The following is a 25,838-nucleotide window of genomic DNA, read 5'->3' as shown; positions in this document are numbered from 1 at the left end:
GCAGTGAGGGAGGCTGTATCTGTGAGGCAATTTTCCCTTGCCAGAGGTTCTGGTTGGAATTTCATAAGAGCTTCAACAATGAAGCTAGATATGCACATCTTCCAGGTTCCCTGACCTTGTTCCCTCCCCATCTGTTCCTCCTGCTTGCTTTGTGGGAGGTGTTGATTAGTTCTAGGCCCCCATAGTTGAATGGATTTATGGGCAGCTTCTGCCTCTGTGCCCCTCCATCATCAAGGCCAGCAGTAACAGTGTATACCAAGGTGCCAGCTAGCTTTGCCATCTGAGCTGGATTAGAAAATTGATCTGACAAAGTACAGGGAAGTGCTATCCAATTTTTCTGCAAGGGTTACAGTATCTTGTATTGGAAAAACTTTCCTTGGAATCACATTAGTGGTATTGCTGGCTGGGTGATACGAAATACAATAATATCATTTACTTAGTGAGAACAGATATAAACACCATTACTGAGGTTCAGCAGAAAACTGCCAGCATGATAATGCCTCAGCAGAGAGTTCAGGAATAGCCTTCATTGCTCTGTACAGTATGGAGAGAGGCATAGGAGACTTCATGATACTTATCCATTTGTAGTCACTTTGTCCATCTCCCTGTGGTATTCCTGAGCCTCTCCAGGACTAGTGCTTGGTGAAACTGGGGAGAATGCTGTTCAGCCAGTGGACCATACCATAATGACAATAATATATCGCCCTCTGCAATTGTCACGGTGGTTCCCAGATATCTGCTCTTTTTGCTGTATCCTGACAGGTCACTTTTATGCATTCTAGTGGTGGTAAAGATAAAAAAGGTCCTCCTCCACCACAGCATGTGCAGAGATTCGATTGCTGGGTCTGTTACGGGTGGTGAGGACATGGGTGAATTCAGGTTGGCTTGACTTGGACACTGTGGTGCATGTATCTTGCTGGACATTTTTTGGCTACTTGTGGATAAGATCACTCATAGAATCATACAATATTAGCATTGGAAGAGACCTCGGGAGGGCCAATCCCCTGCTCAAAGCAGGACCAACACCAACTAAATCATCCCATCCAGGGCTTTGTCAAGCCAAGCCTTAAAAACCTCTAAGGCTGGAGATTCCACCACCTCCCTAGGTAACCCATTCCAGTGCTTCACCACCCTCCTAGTGAAATAGTGTTTCCAGTGATTTGGAATGGTTTGGTCACCGCTGTGGGAGCTGATTAGGGGGTGACAAATGTGAGTTTAGGCTGGCGTTGCTCACTGCAGTGCAGGACTTTGGCTTTCCTAACATCTATCAGAAACTCAAGGATGGAGGCTGCAAGAGATGAGACTAGTGGGTTGGGGTGGAGCAACTGTTCAATGTATCCCCCTTCAATACAAGGGATCTATCTGCCTCTTACTCTAAAAATATATTATCTGGGGGTCTCTAGTATCCAGGTAGCAACAGTGTCCAGGAGAGCTTTGTTCCTTCTTGCATAGCTGTTCCGTTCACCGCAGTTATCCAAACTGGAATAAGTGCACTCAATGGGGAGCTGCACCCAAACATCATTCAGAAACCTCAGCTACAGCAGCACATGGCTGCCTGCTTACTCAGCCAGGCTTTATGCAAGGAGAAAATTTCAACTGTCCTCCAAAGTCTGCTTGACTTTGTGTGTTTCAATGTGCAATTCAGAGCATTGGCAATGACCTCTACAGCCCTATGTGTTTGGGGTTCTAGGCATCTAAGATCGCCTGCCAGGAAAAGGCCTGAAGTGAGAGACGGTCCTTGGTTGCCTTTCTTTCTGGTGTTACATCTCATGTGGACTTTACATTAAGGGACTGTCTACATGAACACTTAGTTTGCTGCAAGCTGGGTGTAAATCTACCCTACACTAGCCTGCTGATCACTAACTGTCTGTGAGGACCCTGCTGCTGCACACTAACAGTTCCCTGATGCATTTTGATCTACTCCTGTTCCACACCCCAGCTTGCCATCAACTAAATATTGGTGTAAACAAGCTCTGAGTAAAAACTCCTCCAAGCTCTGCTCACCATGTCAAAGGGGATCCTTTCTTACAGTTTTTCCTATAAAGCCTGAGCACATCAGGTTTAGGAGAGAATTTCAGCAACAAACATTGCGTTCAGTCCCTGTGGGGGTACAAAAGGGGGTAGGGTCTGGACCCAAGGAGTTCAGTGCACAAGGATTGTACAATGAAAAGCTAGCACCACTGGAACCTTGACAAATATGGAGGGAGTAGAGGAGTGCACATCTGGTCAGGTGCACAAGCAGTTAGATTCTGTACCCTTGGAGAAGATTGTGCAGTGCTCATCCTCCCTCCCGCTCCCCCAGGGTTCTGGGTGATGAGGGTGTTTGTCAGGCACCTTGCCTCCTGGAGTGCTTTCTGTACCTTCCCCATGTCTGTGCCTTTAGTTTCCTTGCTTTTGTGGATTATAGTCAGACCTCAAACATTATCTGTCTTTATGGGGGAATTATAGAAATACTTCAATTGCCTATTATCACAGCTTGTGAGCTTAAAGAATAGCAGCTGAGTGTCTCTAAGCAGGAAACAGAAACAATCGTTACTTTTGAGGAATACATTCTGTACATAACAAACGGACTCTGCATGCAGTGAAATATTCTTTATATTTTAAGTGGATAGCCACTGTGTGGTTTGGTAGTTCAGTATCATAAACTAGCTAAATAAAGTTGCTTACTGGGTGACAAACAATCTGTAAGGTCATATAAGGGGAAGGTTGCCAGGTATCTGTTTTTGACTGGAACGCCCAGCCAAAAAAGGACCCTAAGTGCTGGCTCTACAGCTTCTATTGGCTTGAAACTGTGGCCAATGGGAGTTGCAGGGGCAGCACCTGCGGAAGGGGCAGTGTGCAGAGCCACCTGGCCGCACCTCCACTTAGGAGCCGGAGGGAGGACATGCTGCTGCTGCTTCCGGGAGCTGCCTGAGGTAAGCGCCGTCCAGACCTGTGACCCCTCCTGTGCCCCAAACCCTTGATTCCAGCCCAGAGCACCTTCCTACACTCCAAACCCCTCATCCCCAGCCCCACTCCAGAGTCTGCACCCCCAGCTGAGCCCTCACACACCCTGCACCCCAACCCCTTGTCTCAGGCCAGAGCCCCCCCCGCACTCCGAACCCCTAATTTCTGGACCCTCCCGGAACCCACACCCCCAGCCCAGAGCCCTCACTCCTCTCGCATCCCAACCTACTGCTTCAGCCCAGAGCCTCCTCCCAGCCCCCGCCTCCCGCACGCCCAAACTACTCATTTCTGGCCCCACCCTAGAGCCCGCACCCCTGCCACAGCCCACACCCCTTCCACATCCCAACTCCCTGAGCCACCCTGGTGAAAATGAGCGAGTGAGTGAGGGTGGGGAGAGAGAGCGACAGAGGGAGGGGGGATGGAGTAAGCAAGGGGCGGGGCCTTGGAGAAGGGGCAGGGCAAGGGTATATGGTATTGTGCGAGTAGAAAGTTGGCAACCCTATATAAGGGATGCCTTTTACTGAATAAGATTGTCGCTAAAGAGAGAGAGAGAGTGTATGTGTAAAATTATACTGTAGGTCAAATATTACAACTTCCTGCATTTCACAGGAAGATATTGTTATACAATTTTAAATGTAATCTCATTTTTTTAACTTTTCAAATAATGATTTCCTTTCACTATATTGACAGGCCCTTTATATATGAAAAGAAATCCTGAATATTTAAATTCAAAGTACTAGAAAATATACAACAAGGAACAAAGATGCTTGATAGGGCTAGATGATGTATTGTAAAACAGTAGACAACATTAAAAACTAGACATTTACCGTTCTCAGTAGTTAAATGTTAGTGTGATTGCCAGTAGAGAATCAATGGCAACATTTACCACATCTGAGATTACCATAGCTTTTATCTTCTACTTTGTAAGGACAGTGGTTTTCAACCTGTGGTCTGCAGACCCCCTGGGGGTCTACAGACTACATTTAAGATTTCCAAAGGGATCTGCACTTCCATTCAAAATTCTTTGTGGTCCACAAATGAAAAAAGGTTGAAAACCACTGGTACAGAGATCTTGGTGATGACTGTGGTGTAACCATTGCCAAGGGGTGACTTTTTTGCTACTGACTATAAAGGAGAAGCCATTTGGAAAAATAAGTACACCTCTACCTTGATATAACGCTGTCCTCAGGAGCCAAAAAAACTTACCGCATTATAGGTGAAACTGCATTATATCGAACTTGCTTTGATGCACTGGAGTGCACAGCCCCGCCCTCCCGGAGTACTGCTTTATCGCGTTATATCCAAATTCGTGTTATATCGGGTCGTGTTATATTGAGGCAGAGGTGTATTGTGGTAAACATTCATTTATTAATAATGCCTGCTGTAGCAGGCTAGAATTTTTGTTTAATTTACATGTCCAAGAACAACTTAGATCAAATTTATCAAAGAAGATAAGGTAGCCCCAATATTTTCTACAAATTCAGTGCTACAGTGTAAATGATGATCTGTCCTAAAGCAGTATGGGCCAAATTCAAACCTAATATAAGTGGTAGCAACTTCAGTGAACTTATGCCTGCTTAGGGGAGCAAAATTTGCCCTTGTCTCTCAATATGGTGGTTTGTGGTGAAGAGCTTTGTTAAACAGTGCAGGGCTTGCCAGGTGACCCACTCATGTGATACTTTAAGGCTGCAACTGATACAGCACATCTTCCTTCCTTTTCCTCAGAGAAGTGATTTACCTGTGAGAAGTGATTTAAAAGGCTGATTTATTTCTTGTCATATTGTCTGGGAACCAAAGAATGGGATGTGCTCACCCACGCATCCCTGCGGGGAAAGACAAATCAAGTGAAACCATTTCTCTGTGTCTCTCATCTGTCACCAGGCACAATGGCAAAGAGTCATTCTGCAGCGCAAGCAGTAGTGGGAGATGGCAAAGTCCAGAGCAGAACTGCAGGGAGGATGTGAAGAAAGTTGACGCTGAAGGAGAAGCAGGGCAGCACAAAGGCTACGGTATAATTGTATGTGGTAGGTCTCCTCAAGAAAAAGCTCTAATGTGACTCATCCTTAAAAATCCTGGGTTCGTTGACTGACCATCCCCTCAGATTGGAGGGTGAAAATGAAACTGGAAATAGAAAAGACTTACTAGGCTGCCTGGGAAAAATACTGCTCTATTATTCAGCTGCTCAGGTCACTCCAAACTCCATTCTATGTAGGTGAAACTGAATTAGTGACTGAAGACATGCACTTAAAAAATCCTGGGTGCACTGATTGATCAATGCCTCAGACTTGTGTCTGACAATGAAAACTGGCCTTCTGCCTCCTTTTCCTGGTACATAGTACTGATTAGCCATTGCACCTTGCTCTGGTGAAGAGCACTATGTATTCTGTACCCTTCCCAAAGTGTAGTACTGGATGTTACTGGCTGGTCAGAACCAGAGAGAGAGTTTAACAAAACAGAAAGTTTTGTGAGCAAATGATTCATTTCTTCAGCTCTCCAAGGGCATTTACAAGGTAACTGTGTTGAGGGCCACTGGCCAGTATTCATTTTCAGCCTAGTCAGCCAGTCAGCGCACCCAGGGTTTTTAAGTGCAGGTCTATATGGTAACTTGTCTGGCAGACAATGAGTAATTCATTTCACTTGCACAACATGGGCCTTTGGGTTTTCCTAGGCTGCTGGACTAGGATTTTTGTAGCCTGACTGATGGAGCAGACCTAATGGTACAACTCTAGGACTAATACGCTATACTGAAGGAAGGTGTGTGTGATATAATACAGGCCTCATTTTCCTTGCACTTACCACATCTTAATTCTCATCAGTATGAGGCGTTTTAGGCCCCTGTGTTAAGGCACCTGATTTGTTGTGGGCTGGATTGTGGCTTTTTATGCTATGGCTCTAAGTAGGGGGCAGTGGGGAGCAGCACCTTAGGGCTTGGCTACACTGGAGAGTTGCAGCGCTGGTGGTGGCTTTACAGCGCTGCAACTCACACAGCGTCCACACTTGCAAGGCACATCCAGCGCTGTATCTTCCTGGATATAGCGCTGGCTGTACTCTACCTCTGCCTGGGGAATAACGACTGCAGCGCTGGTCACGCAGCGCTGCTCTGCCAGTGTGGCCACCAAAAGCGCTGCTATTGGCCTCCAAAGGTATTCGGAAGTATCCCAGAATGCCTGTTCAGCCACTCTGCTCATCAGTTCGAACTCTAGTGCCCTGGCCTCAGGTGACCCGCCCTTTAAATGCCCCGGGAATTTAAAAAATCCCCTTCCTGTTTGCTCAGCCAGGTGTGGAGTGCAATCAGTGAATCTTTCCAGGTGACGATGCCTCCATGCGCCAAACGAGCCCCAGCTTGGAGTAATGGCGAGTTGCTGGACCTCATCAGTGTTTGGGGGGAGGAAGCTGTGCAATCCCAGCTGCGCTCCAGCCGTAGGAATTACGATACCTATGGGCAGATATCAAGGGCCATGCTGGAAAGGGGCCATGACCGGGACGCGCTGCAATGCAGGGTTAAAGTGAAGGAGCTGTGGAGTGCCTATTGCAAAACCCATGAGGGAAATTGCTGCTCTGGTGCTGCCCCCACGACCTGCCGTTTTTACAAAGAGCTGGACGCGATATTTGGGGGTGACCCCACCGCCAATCCAAGGACCATGATGGACACTTCAGAGCGGGGGGGAAGGCGGAGGAGGAGGAGGAAACCGAGAGTGAGGGTACTGGGATGGAGGGAGACACCCTGGAGTCCCAGGACGCATGCAGCCAGGAGCTCTTCTCAAGCCAGGAGGAAGGTAGCCAGTTGCAGCAGCCGCTACTTGGTGAAGGACAAGCAGAGGAGCGGGTTCCCGGTAAGCGGCTTTATTTTCAGGATGGAAATGTTTCGGGAGAGGAGGGAGGGTTAGGGCTGCATGCATGCATGCCTAGATGTGGAATAACCCATTGATGTGGTCTATCATGTCGCGGTAATCGGCCTCAGTAATCTCTTCTAAAGTTTCAGCCAGAGCATGGGCAATGCGCTTGCGCAAGTTTATTGGGAGAGCCACTGTGGTCCTTGTCCCAGTCAGGCTAACGCGTCCGTGCCACTGTGCCGCAAGGGGTGGGGGGACCATTGCTGCACACAGGCAAGCTGCATAGGGGCCAGGGCGGAAACTGCATTGCTGTAGAAGACCCTCCCGCTCTTCCCAGGTGACCCGCAGCAGCGAGATATCTTCCAGGATTAACTCCTGTGGAAAATGTTGGGAGAGTGTTCAGTGTAGGTGCCCTTTGCAGCTGTTTGCTTTCCCCAACGCACAGAAACCCCAGTACAGCCCTGAAGCAATCAGTCCCCTTTACTCACCATTTCGGGGCTCCTGCGGGTTATGTGTGCGCTCTTTGGCATGGGAAAATTATGCTATTGTGAAGACTGTAAACTCCTTCACTGTGTGGGAATAACTGTCTGAGATATAAACAATGCTGCCTTTGTTAACTCTTGCCTTTTTTGCCTTTCCACAAGCAACCTTGACTTCTCGGATGCCTGTGTTATCAACAGCTGAAAGACTCCAAAACCTCCGGAAGAAGCCGCGAAAAAGCAAAGATGATCTGCTTCAAGCAGTTATGGATCACTCTGCCAGAGAGAATAAAAAACTGCAGGACTGGAGGGAAAAGGAAAGCAGGATCCGCCAGAGAAACGCAGCAGCCAGGAAGAAAAGCACAAAGCAGCTGATAAGCATCCTGGTGCGCCAAGCGGACTCTATCCAGGCGCTCATAGCCATGCAGGCAGAGCACTACCGCGCCAGCCCCTCCCTCCCGTCCCAAAGCTCTTTCACTTGTGCCCCAAGGTCAGCTCAAAACCCCCTTCCCCAGCATCCAGGTTCTTACCACCACCAGCTGCCTCCAACACCTGTACATTCACCAACCAGCCCGGAGAACTACGACCCTTACCCTCTGCACTCAACCCCCATCACCATGCAGTATAGGCATCCTGAAGTGCAGCAGTCATTGCACAGCACTCCAGACATGACATATTCAAACCTGTGACTGTACAGTTCCCCACCACACCCCCCTGCCCTTTTAGGTTCCCAAAATGTTCTGTGTCTGTCAAAAAAGTTATTTTCTTTTCAATAAATGAATTCTTGGCTTTGAAAACAGTCTTTATTATTGCAGAAAGTCAAAGATACCTTAGCCCAGGAAAGAAACAGGCACTGCAAATCAGCTTAGGAAAAACAGATTCCTACTAACATTGTAACCACTGCACTTCACTCCCGTGCAAGGCACCAAACCTTACTGTTGGTTTTCAGCCTCAAATTCCTCCCTCAAGGCATCCCTAATCCTTGAAGCCCTGTGCCGGGCCTCTCTAGTAGCCCTGCTCTTTGGCTGTGCAAATTCAGCCTCTAGGCGTTGAACCTCAGAGGTCCATGCCTGACTGAATGTTTCACCCTTCCCTTCACAAATATTATGGAGGGTACAGCACATGGATATAACTGCAGGGATGCTGCTTTCCCCCAAGTCTAGCTTCCCATACAGAGATCTCCAGCGCCCCTTTAAATGGCCAAAAGCACATTCCACAGTCATTCGGCACCGGCTCAGCCTGTAGTTGAACCGTTCCTTGCTCCTGTCAAGCTTCCCTGGATACGGTTTCATGAGCCAAGGCATTAACAGGTAAGTGAGGTCTCCAAGGATCACAATGGGCATTTCAACATCCCCTACTGCAATCTTCTGGTCTGGGAAAAAAGTCCCTGCCTGCAGCTTCCTGAACAGGCCAGTGTTCTGAAAGATGCGCACATCATGCACTCTTCCACGCCAGCCTATGTTAATGTCAATGAAATGCCCATGGTGATCCACAAGCGCCTGGAGAACCATAGAGAAATACCCCTTCCGATTAACGTACTCAGATACTAGGTGCGGTGGTGCCAGAATAGGAATATGCGTCCCATCCATCGCCACTCCACAGTTAGGGAAACCCATTTGTGCAAAGCCATCCACAATGTCCTGCACGTTCCCCAGAGTCACGGTTCTTCTTAGCAGGATGCAATTAATGGCCCTGCAAACTTGCATCAAAACGATCCCAATGGTTGACTTTCCCACTCCAAACTGGTTCCCGACTGATCGGTAGCTGTCTGGAGTTGCCAGCTTCCAGATTGCAATAGCCACCTGCTTCTCCACCAGCAGGGCAGCTCTTAATCTCGTGTCCTTGCGCTGCAGGGTGGGGGTGAGCTCAGCACACAGTCCCATGAAAGTGGCTTTTCTCATCTGAAAGTTCTGCAGCCACTACTCATCATCCCAGACTTCCATGATGATGTGATCCCACCACTCAGTGCTTGTTTCCCGAGCCCAAAAGCAGCGTTCCTTGGTGCTGAGCATTTCCATGAATGCCAGATGCAATTTAGTGTCGTACGTGTCAGGCGACTCACAATCATCGTCGGACTCCTCATCACTTTGGATCTTAAGGAATAGCTCAGCTGCCAAACGTGATGTGCTGGCGAGACTCATCAGCATACTCCTCAGCAGTACGAGCTCCATTTCCCACAGAAATTGTGCTGCACAGAAACTGTTGAGAGAGTCAAGATAGCGCCAAACGTGGACGGACAAACAGGGATTGCTGGGATGTGAAGCGATGCATCATGGGGCATTGGGACAGGAAGCAGAATGACCCGCACCCTCGGCCCCCTTCCCACAACCCACGGCGCCAAAATGGGACGAGGTGCTCTGTGGGATAGCTGCCCATAATGCACCACTCCCAACAGTGCCACATGCCAACACTCCCAAATGTGGCCACACTGCAGCGCTTGTAGTTGTCAGTGTGGCCACACTGCAGCGCTTACCCTACACAGCTGTACGAAGACAGCTGTAACTCCCAGAGCTGCACACCTGCAGGTGTAGCCAAGGCCTTAAGGCTGTACTCAGGCAGGCACAATCTCTCCAAGGCTGCTCTTTGTGCATGCAGGGTGAACGTTCTGCTCCATCCTTGCCTCCTCTCTGTCCATGGGATCCACAGAGCACAGGAAGTGCAAGGAATGCACAGGAGCCACTCAGAATCTAGGCCCACGTGTGTACGTCCGTACCTCTATAGATGTGTACATGTATACAGTGTGAGCGCATCTTTTTATGTGTATGTTATAATAGGCAGCATGGGCAGTGGATATAATAGGTACAGCTGTCCCTGCCACCCGACACGTGGGCTGTGGTGCCCCCTCACTTCCACCTCCTCCCCTCCCTGCTCTGACCTTGACCCAAGTCTCCCAGAACTTGCTGCTGCTGCCTGGGGTGAATCTTCATTCTCTCCTCTCCTCTCCTCTCCCCCATCCCCATGCCCCCTTGGAGGTCCTCCCAGCTGCTGGCCAGGTCCCGCCTCACTCCCCACTCCCTGCGGTGTGCGTGTGTGTATGTGTGTGAGAGAGAGAGAATGCAAGTGGGGAGTCAGTGGCAGACATGCAGAGGCCAGTGGAGGTGATCCATGAGTAAGGGCAGGTCTACACCACAGCCGGGATCAACGCTCTGAGATCGATCCACCAGCAGTCCATTTAGCAGGTTTGTACTCTACCCCCGACCAGAAAAGTAAGGTAAGTCGACAGGAGAGTTTCTCCCGTTGACCACCCGTGGTGTAGACCCCTTGGTAACTCGACCTAAGGTACATTGACTCCAGCTATGTTATTCACGCAGCCGGCGTTGCACAGTAGCATAGGTCGACTTAACGCAGTAGTGTAGACATAGCCTAACTTTACACAGTGAAAAAGCCTTGCAGAGATCACTGAAAATGTTAAAGAGCCATTGAAGTGGTAATGAAGCCATTTAACCGGTATTTGCCATTGCCCAGGAAGCCTTTGGGCACATTCAGCTGGCTTTTATATTGTAGGAAAATGTGTTATTGGGGTTAAAAACAGTTTCCAAATGACAATCCTTCCACTATTCTCTGTCCCCAGAAGAAGTAACTGCTAACCTGGCTCAAGGAGGAGCTGACATAGCCAGTGAGTTTATTTCTTGATTTAGTCATTTTATTCAAATCCAGTTTAAGTAGATGAGTCTGGCAGGGAATTCTGTATAAGAAAGGTGATTAAACTACCACCTAAATGCAGGCTATCACTGACAAAGCACCTTCTCAAAAGGAGAGATTAGGCTTCAGGTTGGCGCAGGTAGCCTGGCTTTTCCTCTCTCTCTATACACCATACACCAAACTCCCTGCCATGCAGAGGAGAATCTATCTGACAATTGAGCCTGTTCAGTTCCCTTGGGGAAAGTTATTAGTGCTTTAAGGTGAAAAGCGGAGAGGGTTTCACGGGGTGGGGAGGAGGAGACAGCAGCAGGGTGAGGAGGCGAGCCAGCTGCACAGCAGTTGGTGGTGGGTGTCTTGTGGCAGGGGAGGAAAGGGTCTGGTGGGGATGAGGAGGCAAGCAGCAAGTGGGTGGGGGAGGAGGTGAGCAGAGGGGGGGATCTTGGGGGTGTGTGTGTAAAGGTAAGTGGCAAATCAGTGGTGGGTGTGGCCTGGGGCAGAGCAGGGGTGGAGTGTGGGTGGGGCTGTGGGCAGAAGAGGCAGGACAAGGATCTTGCCTCCCCCAGGGGAAATTTCACCCACTGCCCATGATAGACAGGGAGATAAAACACTACACCTGTCTCCATCTCCTTCCCCCACTTACTGGCAGTATTGTGAAGAAGGCTGCACTGTAACAACATGGGTACTGGTCCTACAAGATCTTATGTGCCTTCCGCTCCCAATGAAGCCTGATTCGCTTCTCACTTGCATCAGTTTTTATGCTACTGCAGCTCCATCGACTTCAGTGGAGTTACTCCTGATTTACACTGGAGTAAGTGCCAGGAGAATCAGGCCCAATGACTTCAGTTGTAATTGAGAGCACATTAGTACTCAGAGAAGCGCTCAGCACCTCAGAGGATCAGGCCCATTATTACAGTTGACCACACTGAATATTTATTTTTAAATCTGTAACAATAAGCACCTTCCTCGTTATGAACCTCACCAATACCTCACAAATTATATTTGTGTCCATTATTTTAATGAGCTGGGTTTTAATGTATCTTAAAAGCAAGCACACAAAAGTGGAAGGAAATGAGCCTCATAGGTGTACTGTCCTCAAGCATTTTTATGGTCTCTGATCAAAACTGAAATAGAATGGATGGTGATACACCACTTTTTCAATTATAACTGCAATGCAGAAGTGCTTTGGGGGACAATGGCAGGGAGCACTGTAAAGCATGTAAACAAGTGTATGTGTGTGTGTGGGGGAAATAAAAAATTCCCAAACTCAGCTTCTCAAGATCTGGGCTGCTGTCTTTCTACCAGAGTGGTATGGTTTCCTAATGGAAATCTGTATTAAATGAAGACACAGAATGCTTAACAAAATAGTGCCAAGAATATGCAAGGGTTTTAGTTTTGGGTTCAAAATATTTGGACAAGTCACTTTGGGCAAAGGCAGATGTAAATTTTCAAAAGTGATTCTAGATGCCTCAAATTTTGGCTGCCCAATTTGAGGTGACTTAAAGGGGCTTGGTTTTCAAAGGTGGGTTCTTGGTGTTAGTCTGAATATCAAGCTGCCCTTAAGGTGTCTCAAGCTGAGCAGTCAAAATTGAGAGACAAAATCATTAGATTCTTTTGAAAATTTAGGCCACAAAGCTTATACAAATATGAACAGTGCAAGATGGAAATTAAGGGTGGAGATGGTGCAAAATTTCATTGTGGGCATATCCTGAAGTCCTTACTAAGTAATAACAGAGGGGATTTAGCTCTATATTAACTTAAGTCCTGTTCCTGTAGAGAGATCCACAAGTACAGGCCTTCAGGGCTTCCTAACATATCACCCAATTCAGTGGAAGTCCATGGTTTCAGATCTCGGGGTCAGCTTTGCTCACACTATAATGGGACTTCTGTCTGAAGGAGTGAGTTAAAAACTTGTCTACATGGTGGGGTAATGCACTGTATAGGGGTATGATTTCTACAATGCACTAACCTATTGCACATTAAAGGTTCTCTAGTGCATTTTAATGCAGCATTGTGTTAAAGTGAACAAGGGAACCTTCAGTGTCCATACGGACCAATCATTGCACAACACAACAGTGAACTTTAGAAATCACACCCCCATAGAGTGAATTTCCCCACAAGCTCTTAGTAAGGCCCTCAGGATCTGGCTGTGTTTTAGCAATGGAGGGTATATTGACACTAGAGATTTTTGGGTTGCGATAGCTAATGCATTTGTATGTGCTAGTCTGGATACTCCACAACCATTTGTACTAAAACAAATGGTTGTGGAGTCTCACCACTTGCAAGTACAAACATGTTAGCGCCCTCAAATTAACTGGCAATCAATTAAGTAATTTGAGTGGAACTCCAGTTTTTTAAAAAATCCCTGTCCCTCTAAAGGAAACATACCCTTAGTTACCAGATGGAGTTGTCTTTTACCAAGTAGGGAGAAGTTAAACAGGTGTTATCTGAGGGACTTGGGTGTGTTAGGAGGGCCCCATGCAGTGCTGAACAATTCTGGTGAAGCAAACTATAAATAATACTTTATTTTAGAGGCCCCTGCTTGATGCTAACATAGATGTGTGACTCCTTTGGGTCTCCCTAAATATTGCTAGTCTCAGGCTTGCAGCATGGCTTCTGCTTTTTTCTCTACTGTCTCCTCTGAACAGTCCCCCCTGCCCCATAAGCAGAGAAGGACGTAGCCGGATGGGATTAATGAAAATGATATGGTGCTGTCCTAAAGACACTCTATCTACAGTCCCCTCCATCCAGGTCACCATTAGAGAGGCAGACACAGCACACCCTGAATTTGGACATTTGACTGTTTTATTCATGTACTGATTCAGGGGAAGGAGACTGTGATAGAGGGCAGGGGCACTGCAGGGTCCCCAGTAGACAAGGGGTTAACTGCAGCTTCACTTTCCCCTTCTCTTGCAGGAGAAAATGACTGTGGGTAGGGAGGGGCTTTGTGCCAGATGCTGAATGCAGGGTGAACTCCAGGTTGGGGAATCTTCCTGTTCTGTTTCTTTTGCATAGGTTAAGTTGTTTTGATTTATGTTGTGAAGGACATGCTCCTGCTGACTTAGTTCTGCTGAGTCACGCCCCCTATTTTCTTGAGGCGAGAGGAAAGAAAAGAGGAGAGGGAGCATTAAAAAGCTGAGCGGTAGGTGCGTGGGGGGAGGAGGAGAGGATAGCAGGACTGTGTGATAAGGATACCTAATGTTTTTCAAAGATCCTCCGCTCCTAGAACAGCTCCTGGGGGCTCTGCAAATATTTGCCTGCTCAACATGAAAATTGACTCTGCTCTATATTTTGTACCACTGTCATTTCCAGGAAAAACCTCTGCTCGAGTGTTTCTTCCCAGATAAACAAATTTTAGTAATTTCCCCTCCACGCGTCTTTGTATTTTGCAGCCTGCTAAGCTTTCCATGTACTGCACATTGTCTCAGCACAAACACCATTGCTTCCCACTCAGTCCTTGACCTGGCAGAAAAACACACAATACCCCTTCTTTTCATATGTCTAGAAATTTGCAGTTGTGTTCTGTACTGTACTACATCTGATTCACAATGACATCCCTTCTGAAATAACATGGATGCTGCCTTTCATTCCAGTGACCTTGTATTCCAACGGGGGACAGTTGAGCAGACACTTCCCCAGACATATTGACCAGACTAAAGGTCTCTAATACACACTCCTTCCTGTCACCCTTTTTTGTGCAGGATGATTGCTATGGATCTATTTTTTTCTCAGCATCCATCATTCTTTAAAAAAAAGACAATCATTTTGCCATTTAAAGTAACTCATTTCAAGCGCTTATGCAGCAGTTCTGTCAATCTCTATGCACTAGCCCTACCTAATGTAGTATAACATCTCTCAGCATCTCTTTGTTGGCTAAGCTACCGGATCAGTCACTTACTCTTACTGTCTTAGTCTCATATCAGTCACAAATGCTGCCAAAACAACTCTCTGCCCCTACTTAAACAGGGTACCATACACATGCTTTGGGCCCCATCCAGTGCTCATTAAAGTCAATGGAAAGATTCCAGTTGACTAAAACGGGTGCTGGAGGATTTAGTGCCAATTTATTGTGTGAACTCCATTTAATGAACAATGGTTCAAATGAGTTCTTTCTTCCAGTTTGGAACACAGCATATATCCATTCCCACATTTGCATTTGCAAATCTTCCTGTAGTATTACTGTCTTGCAGTTACGTTGATATGATTTCTGTCTTGCCCACATACTGAGGGTCTAACTGATTACCATATTGGGTCAGACTGGCAGAGACCCTCGGGTTTTTTTGCCTTCCTCTGCAGTATGGGGCATGGATAACTTGCAGATTTAAACTAGTGTAAATGGTGAATTCTCTGTAACTTGCGATCTTTAAACCAGGATTTGAGGACTTCAGTAACTCAGCCAGAGGTTAGGGGCCTATTTGAAGAATACACTGTAAAAACACTGCTGAGGTTCTGTGGCCTGCAGTGTTCGGGAGTTCAGACTAGATCAGCAGTTCTCAAACTGTGCGTCGTGACCCCGTTTTAATGGAGCCACCAGGGCTGGCGTTAGACTGACTTGAAGCCGGGGCCAAAGCTGAAGCCCAAGCCTCACCACCCAGGCCCAAAGCCTGAGCACCACCACCTGGGGCTCAGGCTTCAGCTTCAGCCCTGGGCATCGGGGTTTAGGTTATAGCTCCCTGCCCGGGGATGAAGCCCTTGGGCTTTGACCCCCCTCCTTGAGGTGGTGGGGCTCAGGCTTTGGTTTTGCCTCCCACTCCCAGAGCAGCAAGGCTCGGGTGGGCTCAGGCGTTGGTCCCCCCTCCTAGGGTTGTGCAGTAATTTTTGTTGTCAGAAGGGGGTCATAGTGCAATGAAGTTTGAGAATCCCTAGACTAGATGATCACCTAAAAATCTATGAGTCTATAACAGAGGTGGGTAAACTATGGCCCACGGGCTGCGAGCTCCTGCTGGGCAGTGTGGCTGGCTCCGGCCAGGCAGCACGGCTGCCAGTCATGGTACTCTGAGTGGCATGGTAAGAGGGTGGGGAGCAGGGGAGTTGGATAAGAGACAGGGGAGCAGTCAGGGGACAGGGAGCACAGGGTGTTTGGATAAGCGTGGGAGACCGGGGGGCCTGTCGGGGCAGGGTGTGGATAGGGGTCGGGGCAGTCACGGGACAGGAAGCAGTGGGGGTTGGATAGAGGGTGGGGTCCCAGGAGGTAGTTAAGGGCGGGGGGTCCTGGGAGGGGATGGTCACGGGACAAGGAGCATGGGGGGTTGGATGGGTCAGAGGTTCTGAGGGGGGCAGTCAGGGCCGGGAAGTGGGAGGGGGCGGATAGTGGGCGGGGACCAGGCTGTTTGAGAAGGCACAGCTTCCCCTACCCAGCCCCCCCATACAGTTTCAGAACCCCTATGTGGCCTTCAGGCCAAAAAGTTTGCCCACCCCTGGTCTATAAGATACAAAAGGATCCAATGCACTTTACTCAGTTGCCTGGAAACATGAATACTATGTGGTGATTGCTGAATAATATGCAATGGAGTTTGCATGTCCCTCATACTTCCAGTGGCCAGCAAACAGTTCTCATTGGCTGTTCTCTGAGATTTTCTGTGTCTGAAGAGGATTTAATTTACCAGTTGCAGAGAATCCAGAATGGATGGGGCAAATTTGTCCTCATGGTTCAAACACACTTTTTAAGGACTATGCTAAACAGACATCTACCCACTGCTCACTTCAGTCTTTACTATGTATTCCTTGTGAATGACACTGACAAAACAACCACCTCCTTGTGTGCCCTTCACACCGCCTACGCCATTGGCACTATGCTGCCTGTCATGCTGTGTCGCACTCTTTGGCATTTAGGTAGGTAAAAAACTACACCTGTCCAAGTCTCCTCTCTCCATTTCAGAAGTGTGTTGCAAGGAAGGCTACACTATAAAGACACGGAGCTTGATCCCTCCAGGTGCTAAGTGCCCTCAACACCCATTGAAATCAGTGGGCCTGATTTTCCTCTCATTATACTAGTTAAGATCCCTCCCTTCATCTTTTTTTTTTTTTTTTTACACCACATCATAAGATTTCTTGTGCTCATCTTCAAGACCCTGGACAGCTCTTCCCTTTGTGATGTGTCCACCCCTCCTACACCATCCCTTCCCTTCTCTACGTGGCCAATGCCAGTAGCCTCGACTGCAAGCAGACTTCAAACAGTTGCAGCAACCCAGATGTTCTCTGACAAATAGGCCTTGCTGCCTCCTACATGAAGTCTATGTTTCACTTACGGACGCAAAAACATCTTCATCCTGAGACTAAAGGTCGGAATCTATCAAATCGGGGTACTACTTGTATTGCTATACGGGTTAGAAACCTGGACCCGCTTACAGGCAAACTTGCAGCAGCTCAAGGCATTCCAATGCACTGTAAGCACCAAATCCTGAGCATAAAGTGGTTTGACTTTGTGCAAAAAGTCACAATCTCACAAATATCTGGCCTTCCTTCACTCACGCATTATATTCAAAAGCAGTATTGCATGTTCTTTGGCCAGGTTGCCAGGATGGGCCAACACACCCCAGCACACTATGCTCTCAAATTCTCCATTGACACACATAAGCATACCTGGTGCTGCCCCAGAGATTTGTGGATTTGAAAGATTGAGCCCTGTCTGGGAACTTCACTACACTACGCCTCATGTAACACCATCAACTGTGGTCACTGTGGCCGGTGCAATGGCCCTTAGGAGAGTATGATATTTGATGATGAACAGCCTTGACAGACTACCCGATCTCTCCTCCCACAATCATCTCGGTTCCCTCTTTCATGCAGCCCCCTCTGCATAGATCACCCTCCCTGAACTGACCTGTCAGGCTGTTCCCCTCTCCTCCTTCAAATTCCTTCTAGAAATCAGCCAACCAATAATGAATAGGCTATTGGGTGGTGGTTGTAGTTGATTTGCATGCATTTAATTTTTTTAATGTATTGTAACCTTTTCCCCAATCCTTCAGCTGTTGCTTGTTTTATTAGATTACAGGTGCTTTCAGACAGGGATGCTGGCTGCTTTCTGTGCACAGACCTTGGGCTTAGTGCATTGTGTGTATTGGAAGGATGAATAATAATGGCATACCACTTCAGTCTGTCACTCTAAAAATGTGGAACATCCTTAGCTCCCCATGGCTCTTATGCACCAAAGTCAAAGCATCTCACTACAGGTTCCCCATTTTGGAATTGCTCCATCTGCAAAGCATGTCCAAAGCCGCTTCCTGAGGTTAAAAAGGCCCCATTTTGCAGTTTAATCCATGTATATTGTTTGAGCAATGAACCCAAAAAGCATGTAGAGCTGGAGAAATGAATGTGCAGACTTTGTTTCGGAAAGCAGCCAGTCCAGGATGGCAGTTTCCATGGGAGTCTGCATAACCCTGCTCTTTGTCCCAGGATGCTGTAACACTGCTGGACAGGTCCTTTAAAGATACCTTTAACAGATGTGCTCTACTAAAGCACTTGTTAGAGGAGGTAATTGAAACTTAGCACAGTCTATCTCTATCAATGTTAGCAATGGTATATTCTGGAACTCAGTGTTACTGGATATCTTGCACACAACAGGGCCAAATTTTGCTCACATTCTCAGCGTAAACGAGAGTAGCAATTGCAGCATACACTCCAAAAGCACACTCTACCACTGGATAAGGGGAAAGCTTACACATAGATAAGGGGAAAACTGTTGCTGCTGCCTTCTCCAGCCTCGTTGTGGTACTGTATACAACCAATAGGAATAGGTGATTGCATTTAACCCTACCATGCTGCTGCTGTACTCGCCAATGAAGCAGAAATTGGAGTCATCGCCAAACATCCTCAAGAGATTGTGCTGATTTGTGCCTGACTCTCCTACCAGTGTTCTGGGGGCATTTGGCATATCAAGTGTCATTAGTTGCAGCTGCCTTGTCTAGCTCTTTTACTAGAGAAAAGACTAGTTTGGTAGCTTGGTTGTTCTTTGTTTCTTCACCCATCAGCCCCAATTTTGACTGATTCAAAGCAATTCTTCCCTCTCCTTTCTGCCCCAGACACCTGATGCCTCTTGTCTACTGATGTTTTCTGCCTTCCCTCACCTCCTCTTAGGCTCTCACACCTAATCAAGAAAAAATTCCATTAGCCCCCACCCCTACAGCCCTCACTAAACCCACCAGCCAACCAAAGAGAAACTCTAGAAACCATCCCCTTACCCACAGAAAACACTAACCACGGCAACAATATTGTAGGGGGACTGTCCCTTTAAGTCACTCCACTTTCTAGCCACTGAACTACTGAAATACCTACATTTCCAGCAGCCTCTATGCACTCTGCTCCTACCAGACACACATTTTCTTTCTTTCTGCATTGAGAGGCTGCATTCTGCAGCTCAAGGGCCTGATTCTGTAGTCTTGCTCCTGTCACACGGGCCAATTACTCACATGAGAAGATGTTACCTAGTGCAAATGAGGGTCTCTAGCATCTATCCCCAAGTGAATAGCCCACAAAAGTATACTGCAGGAAGCATAACTTAACCTTCAGCCATCCATGTTTAGACAGGTTTCCTCTTCCCTCAGGGTTCATCTGTGCCTCTATGGCACAAATCTGCATTTGGGTGGTGTGGAACCACCCTGCATTGGGGTACCTCCAGGAGGAATGACTCTCCGGCATACAGGAGCAGCACATCTTTTGCCATACCTCTTTATGGGGGTGCAGCATAGCTCATTCCTCCTAGTGTGCCAGTTACTCTCCACAGGCCAATCGGAGGGAGTGACAGTATGGTGAGGTCATGTCCCTGTTCTCCTTCCCTCTTTGGCGCTCTCCTTGCCCCTAGAAGGACAGGGAGGGAGCAATCCCTGTGCTGTCCTGACAGCAGGAGCAGCAATTATGCCTGAGCCATACAAGTGAGGGAATAGGGCTTCTTGCACCCTCACTGCACGCTGTGCGCATCCATGTTGCACAATGCAGCTTCCATGCGAAGCCGCTGAGCTGAAGAAATTTCCTTTTTACAGTAGGACAAAAAATCCAAACAATAATAAAATGATTTTATCACATCTTTAAAAAGAGCAGCAAAGAGTTAACCTTTTGCATTTCAACAATGTATTGCACAGACACTATGTCTGTGTGTGAGGCCAGGACCTAGATCTTCCTCCTTTCAAGTTCTCAGAAATACAAAAAAACAAACTAGCTCAATTCAGGGAACCTCAGGTCTTTATCATTTAGACAAGGAGACTCAAATACCCCTACAATATCTTGTAAAAGCTGCAGTTTGCCATACCAGAATGAAATCCATTAATTTCTTATGCACTCAACATGCCATATATGTACAGTTCTCTTGGATGTTAATGCCAGTATTATCTCAGATAACATACACTGAATAAGGTAAGCCAAATGTATCCCTCATACAACTCCTCTGAACTCACTGGAGTTACATCCGGCATCATTTTGGCTCATAGCATCAAGCTGTTTGGGGTTTTTTTTTACTATTGTCAGTGCCGTTTTTCCTAACCAAATGGATGTATGTTCCAGGAAAAATTCACATCACCCTTGCTAATTTGTGTCATGCACCAACTCTAACTGCACATTCCTGGGTGGATCATGGTAGGGTCATAATTAGAATGTGTTATACATCTGCAGTTGTGTTAAGTATAGGCAGAACATTCATTAATGGATTTCCTAGTGTCTGCATGAAGGATCTTCCCAATTTCAGGTAGATGTAGCACCTCATTGCTTCCTAATAACCTACTACTCATATATTCTTAAGATGGTCTTGGTCACTTCCTATGGGGCAGGTGTCAGTATCAGAGTCCACAATGGCATCATTGTTGACTGGCATGGCCCAGAGGCCAAGCATGGAAACTGTACCTTTTCTCCCCAGCTGGTGGGGTCTCTTCAAGTCAGGGCTGAGGCACAGCATCGCTGAACAGTGGAGAGGTTTGTCTGTGCTTTACATACTTTGTGGCTAAATACAGGACTTAACTTTCCAGTTCTCTTAACAATTTGCCAGGCATCAAAATTTAATTATAGAGGAGAAAAAAAGGCACACTGCATATCAATTCATGTGCTGGGTACCAATTTCATATGTACTATAGCCACTGTTCAGACCCAGGGCTCTCACTGTCTGATTCAAAAATTTTTATGAACTAATGTTTTCAAGAACAATTTTCTAAACAAAAGCAGCTAAGGTGAAATAAAAGCATTTAGAAATCAGTTAACATCTTATCCACGCTGCTTGTCATTTACAAGATGTTTTAAATACACCTGTGTATGTATATAACTATATATTGCATTATCAAAAATATTGATTTCATCTTGAAAAAAAATGTTCTAACATTTCCCTCTATTCCTGGTTGTCAAGAGGAATCGTTATTAAAGACATTTTAAAATAGTTTTCTCTGGATGTAGCGCTGGGTTGGCAGTCCTGGATACTGAAGCCCTCTGTTTAGCCATAGAACTGGTATAGCACGGACAGTCTTCCCTACCAAGATGTCTGCGCATTGACCTGATCTGACCACTTCTAGGAGTGAGAAAGTTCAGTCTCCATAGCTTACTCGGTGCTTGTCCTGTGCTGGGACAAACACACCAATCCGAATCAATTGTGGCAGAGGTGGGTTTTGTGCTGTCTAATGGCAGTGCAGGCTCCAGGTATACTGACACTCTAGAGGCAGACTGTTCTACCTTTCCTAGTTAAACAAGAAGCCCATCCTCTCTTTCCCTTCTCCTGTTGTCACTTGTCTCATCTTTCCCCTTTTTCTGTGGGAGAACTTTTTTTCCGGCTAGCCAGCCTCTGGTCTATATCCTTGGGATGAGCTTTTGATGCTCAGACCTGCACTCATAGGAAATCAGTGGAGTACTGCTATTGACTTCAGTGGGTGTGGGATCAGACCTCTGGAGCAGTGGGTCATGTGGGCCTGACCAGATTCTTTAACCTGCTACCCAGGCTATAGGGATGGGCTCCTGGAGCATGCTGGTTTTCTAGCTGACCAGCTGTTTTCTGCAGTGGAATCCTGTGGAGTCACAATTCCTTGCTCACGTGGAATCTGAGATACCTTGTTCCTAAAGCTACCCTTGTCCACTGGGAGCTGGTCTGAGATAAGCCAGCAGCAATCTGACAGTAACAATTTTTGATTACTCCTCACGTGGGCAGGCAACATACAGGTACATGACTTCATGTCTCAGTGCCAATCTCCTGAACTGTCCAGTCCTCAATACCATTTTACTTGAAATGGCCAAATTAATTATTTTGGAAACTTGATTAAGAACTGAGACGATGTACGTCAGGTTCTGAACCAGAGAGCACTTGTACAGGTGCATTATACACAACTGGAACTGTTTTTACATCCCACCCTCTCCCCCCTCATTAAAGAGAAGAAGAGAGACCCTTCATTAAAGAGAAGAGAAAAAACATTACCTATATGTGTAAAATACATGTCCTAATAAGAGTAGATCATAAGAAATCTCATGTTAATCCACATAGTTTAATAAAATAAGCTTCCCATGTATTTAAAAATTAAAAGTTCCACACCCATCACATACTACAACATTTAACTTCAATTAGAAATTCACTGCCTCTTTTTTTAAAGATAATGCCTGGAGTTTTTCTAAAGTTTTAGCAACAATTTTAGGAAGATTGTTATTTGTCTAGACAGAGAGGTTTGCCTAATGATGTAAAACAAGCAACTAACCAGAAATACCATTCAAAAGCAGAATTATTGTTTTGTAGATTTGGATCTGTAAAAATTCCTGTCCTTAATATAAATGTATTCACAGCACAACAGTGCCTTGCTCCTCTACACACACATTTATCTGTGAGAATATGTACCGTTTTACTGTACCAATGAAAGTGAGCCAATAAAAAAGTACTCCTGTATTGCAAACAACCAAAGTCTCTTAACATCAGAATTTTCTTGGAGTTCTGTGCAGTAGCTGGACCTTGGACATGTCATAAAAAAAAAAAGGGATCTCAGTGAACATACACTGCAAACGGGACTTGATTTTGGATGAGTCTTTTTCTAACCGTTGATCTATAACTATATGCACATGCAACACCCGCCCTCCTCTCCCACAACTGTCCTCCAGCGTAAGTGGCTCCAAGGGTGTTTGCTTTTTATTCTAAAATGATTTGGAGACAGAATAATTCCGCTCCATCCCTCGGAGTCTTTCCTTAAAGACTAAAAACTTTCTCCACTTGCTGGTTGAGTTCAGATGTCAGGAAAAGTTGATTGCTCCTGAACAAAAGGTCGCGGCTCTGCTTTTAAAATATACCGAGGCAAACCTCCTCTCTTAAGGGCGATCCTCTGGGGCCAAGCGGGGCCTTTGGGGTGTCGCTGCAGAGCCGGGCAGAGGGTGGCACTCACCTGGCAGCCCGAGGCAGAGCAGCAAGCTGTAGTATATGACAGGTACGTATCCCAAGCCACAGCCATACTTGTGGTGAGCCAGGAGGGAGCCGTTGTGGACGTGGATGTGATTGTACTCCATTGAGTTGTCCTTCTCCAGCGGCTGTTCCGTCAGCACATGGAGGGGCAGCGATGCTCAGCCTCCTCTCGCCCAGCATCAGCGACTGTGTGTCTTCGGCGCCCCCGCGGGCTCCTCCGCCCTCCCGCACCTGCTGCGCTCGGGATTGTCATCGGGAGCAAGCGCGCCCGGCCGCCTGCAGCACATGGTGCGCACACATGGCTGCTCCCAGCAACGCAGCGAGCGGGGGGGCGGCGGCACTGCTGCAAGGCTGCTGCCCGCCAGCCCGGGCTCACCGCGGGGTTCAGGTGCACAGCGCCAGGGGTGCATTGCAAGTGCCGCTTGGCGCCTGCCTCCCGGTCCCCTGACTGTGAGGCCCCGGGCCGGGTCCCCGCCCTCCTAGGGCCGGGGCTGGGCGTGCACCAGGCTCCCCCCTACAAACAAAAGCGAACAATAGCCCCCGTTCGCTGCTCTAGCACCAGGAGCCGCGTGCCTGCAGCTCGGCAGTGGGTGGCCGGCAGGGGGCTGGCGGCGGGCCCTGGAGGGAGGCATGGCTCAGCCTCCAGGGAGGGTGTCGCTGGGGTGCCTGGCCGCTGCTTTCCCCGTCAGGGCAGGCTGGTGAAACAGCGCCGCTTTCCCGCAGGGAGCCCCCCTTCCGCTGGCGGGGGTCCCGCTCCAGACCCCGGCCCTGCTGCTGCGCTCTGCTGCGGGGTAATGGGGTTTTGGCATCAGGCAGCGTCCTGGTGAGATTACATTAAATCTGCACAGAGCCCTTGTGTCATCCCAGTGTAGCGGGGTCTCCCCGTGACCCAGCACTAGTGACCAAGGACCAGCTCTCTTTCGGGAGTTCCGCGCCTGAATACCTGGAGGAACTGAGCCCGACCTGAGCTAGCAGCCATTGAAGTCAGTGGAGTTCTGCCATTGACTTCACTGGAAGCAGGATTGGACTCTAAAAGTTCGATTAAACTGGCGCGTTTATTTGCACTGTGGTTTGAAGGCCACCAGATTGGGTCAGTTGTTGGACCCAGAAGCAGGGTCCTAGCTAAGAGAATATTCTGCCACTCCTCCTGGAGAGCTCTTCTCCAAAAGCCAACAGCATGTGAAAGAGACCCCAGCTTGGCCTTCCTAGTGAAAGGGGAACAGATTGCCATAGGAGGGGGCATGAAAGGGGGAGGCTTTTGTTTTCAAACTTGCCAAACAAGTCAATTACATTTAAAGAAAAGATTGGGAGCAGGATTTACTACTGCTCTGCCTGTGTGTTAAGTTGCAACCCTGAGTTATGAATTGAAACAGGCTCTGGATGAGGTGATAAATGCAAAAAATAAGGGTTTACTCCTGTAAAATGGAAACACCAACTCAATATTATAGTGTCGGCACTGTCCCCACACTGCTGGAATATGGACTACATAGGTCGGCAGGGATGGAATAAGTAATCTACTCCTGTGAGTTAGGGATATGCCACATAACACATGGGGAAGAGCAAAGTGGAGCTCTTCCCAAGCACTTGAAAAATTAACTGTACCAATCCCCTTATGTTGTGTGCTCAGCTGATACCACACTTGGCTTTCTCTATATACAGGACAATGAATAGTACATGATATGTTTAATTAGGAAAGCATTTAGCCATATTTTTAATAGATAAACTAGGTGGAGTTCAATGCATTGTGGAAAAGCTAGGTATGGCTATATGTGAGTAGATCAGATAGTGGTATACTGGGGCATTTATGGAGCTAGAGATTAAGTAAGAATTGCATGGCATTCTTACTTCATGCAGAGAATGAGGCCTTGATCCACCAGAGCATTTAGGGCTCAATCTACTGCCCATCAAAGTCAATGGAAAGAATTCCATAGATTTCAATGGATCAGGCCTAAGAACATGCTCAATATTAAGCATGTGACTATTCCTGTTGAAGTTGATAGGACTACTCAGATGGAAAAAATTAAGCCTGTGCTTTGAGGGTTCTGGGCCTGAAAGACCATTAAGAAGCATTGCTTGTCCTACAGGCTGAGCATCTCACAGAATCAGATTGTAACTCCACAAACAAAAGCTATGTTTGGTGATTGCCCCAATGTGGCAGCTAACATTTTCACACTGAATTCTAAAGCACACCTAATGTAGGCTTATTTCATGGCTAAATGAATGAAATAGCATTGTTATTAGTAGGTGCACAGAAGTGTGCTGTGTGGTTTACAGACCAAAGATACTGTCTGCCCAAAAGACCTGATAATGTAGATTTAGATATAAGATAGTGAAGGAAATAAACTATAGTTGGGGCAAGGAGGGGTAGGTCAATAGTAAGATATTGTGGTTATTCAATAAAGACATGCATAACATGAGGGTTCCATCAGTTTTTTTTTTAAATGTGCTTTAATTTACTTCTGCTTGATAGCACAAACAGCAAGGGGCAATTGCTCTGGTCCTAACTTACTTACGCATGTGAGTTACTTTACAGCTGTGACTAGTTTTAGTAATTTCAATGAGATTGCTCATGTGTGTATACATTCTCATGTGCTTAAGTTT

The 25,838-nt window shown here is 47.1% G+C and overlaps 2 protein-coding genes across 2 annotated transcripts in view; one reads left to right on the top strand and one right to left on the bottom strand.

Annotated features, from left to right (window-relative positions):
* GPR139 (G protein-coupled receptor 139) overlaps positions 1 to 23,341 on the bottom strand; it is a 28,975-nt gene extending 5,634 nt beyond the window's left edge. Inside the window, exon 1 of the mRNA XM_050968742.1 lies at positions 23,221 to 23,341. Within this exon, the coding sequence (XP_050824699.1) occupies positions 23,221 to 23,341 (121 nt within the window). The remainder of the gene's footprint in view (positions 1 to 23,220) is intronic.
* LOC127058589 (uncharacterized) lies at positions 6,004 to 8,251 on the top strand. Its single transcript, XM_050968752.1, has 2 exons — positions 6,004 to 6,779; positions 7,424 to 8,251. Exons 1-2 carry the CDS (start codon positions 6,656 to 6,658, stop codon positions 7,945 to 7,947), a joined length of 648 nt encoding a protein of 215 aa, XP_050824709.1. The 5' UTR covers positions 6,004 to 6,655; the 3' UTR covers positions 7,948 to 8,251.
* Positions 23,342 to 25,838: the final 2,497 nt, after the last annotated feature.

The sequence above is a fragment of the Gopherus flavomarginatus genome, chromosome 9 (genome assembly GCF_025201925.1).
Source record: "Gopherus flavomarginatus isolate rGopFla2 chromosome 9, rGopFla2.mat.asm, whole genome shotgun sequence".
NCBI lineage: Eukaryota > Metazoa > Chordata > Testudines > Testudinidae > Gopherus > Gopherus flavomarginatus.
The sequence above is the reverse complement of the archived record's forward strand: the minus strand, read 5'-3'. Positions and strand labels throughout refer to the sequence as shown.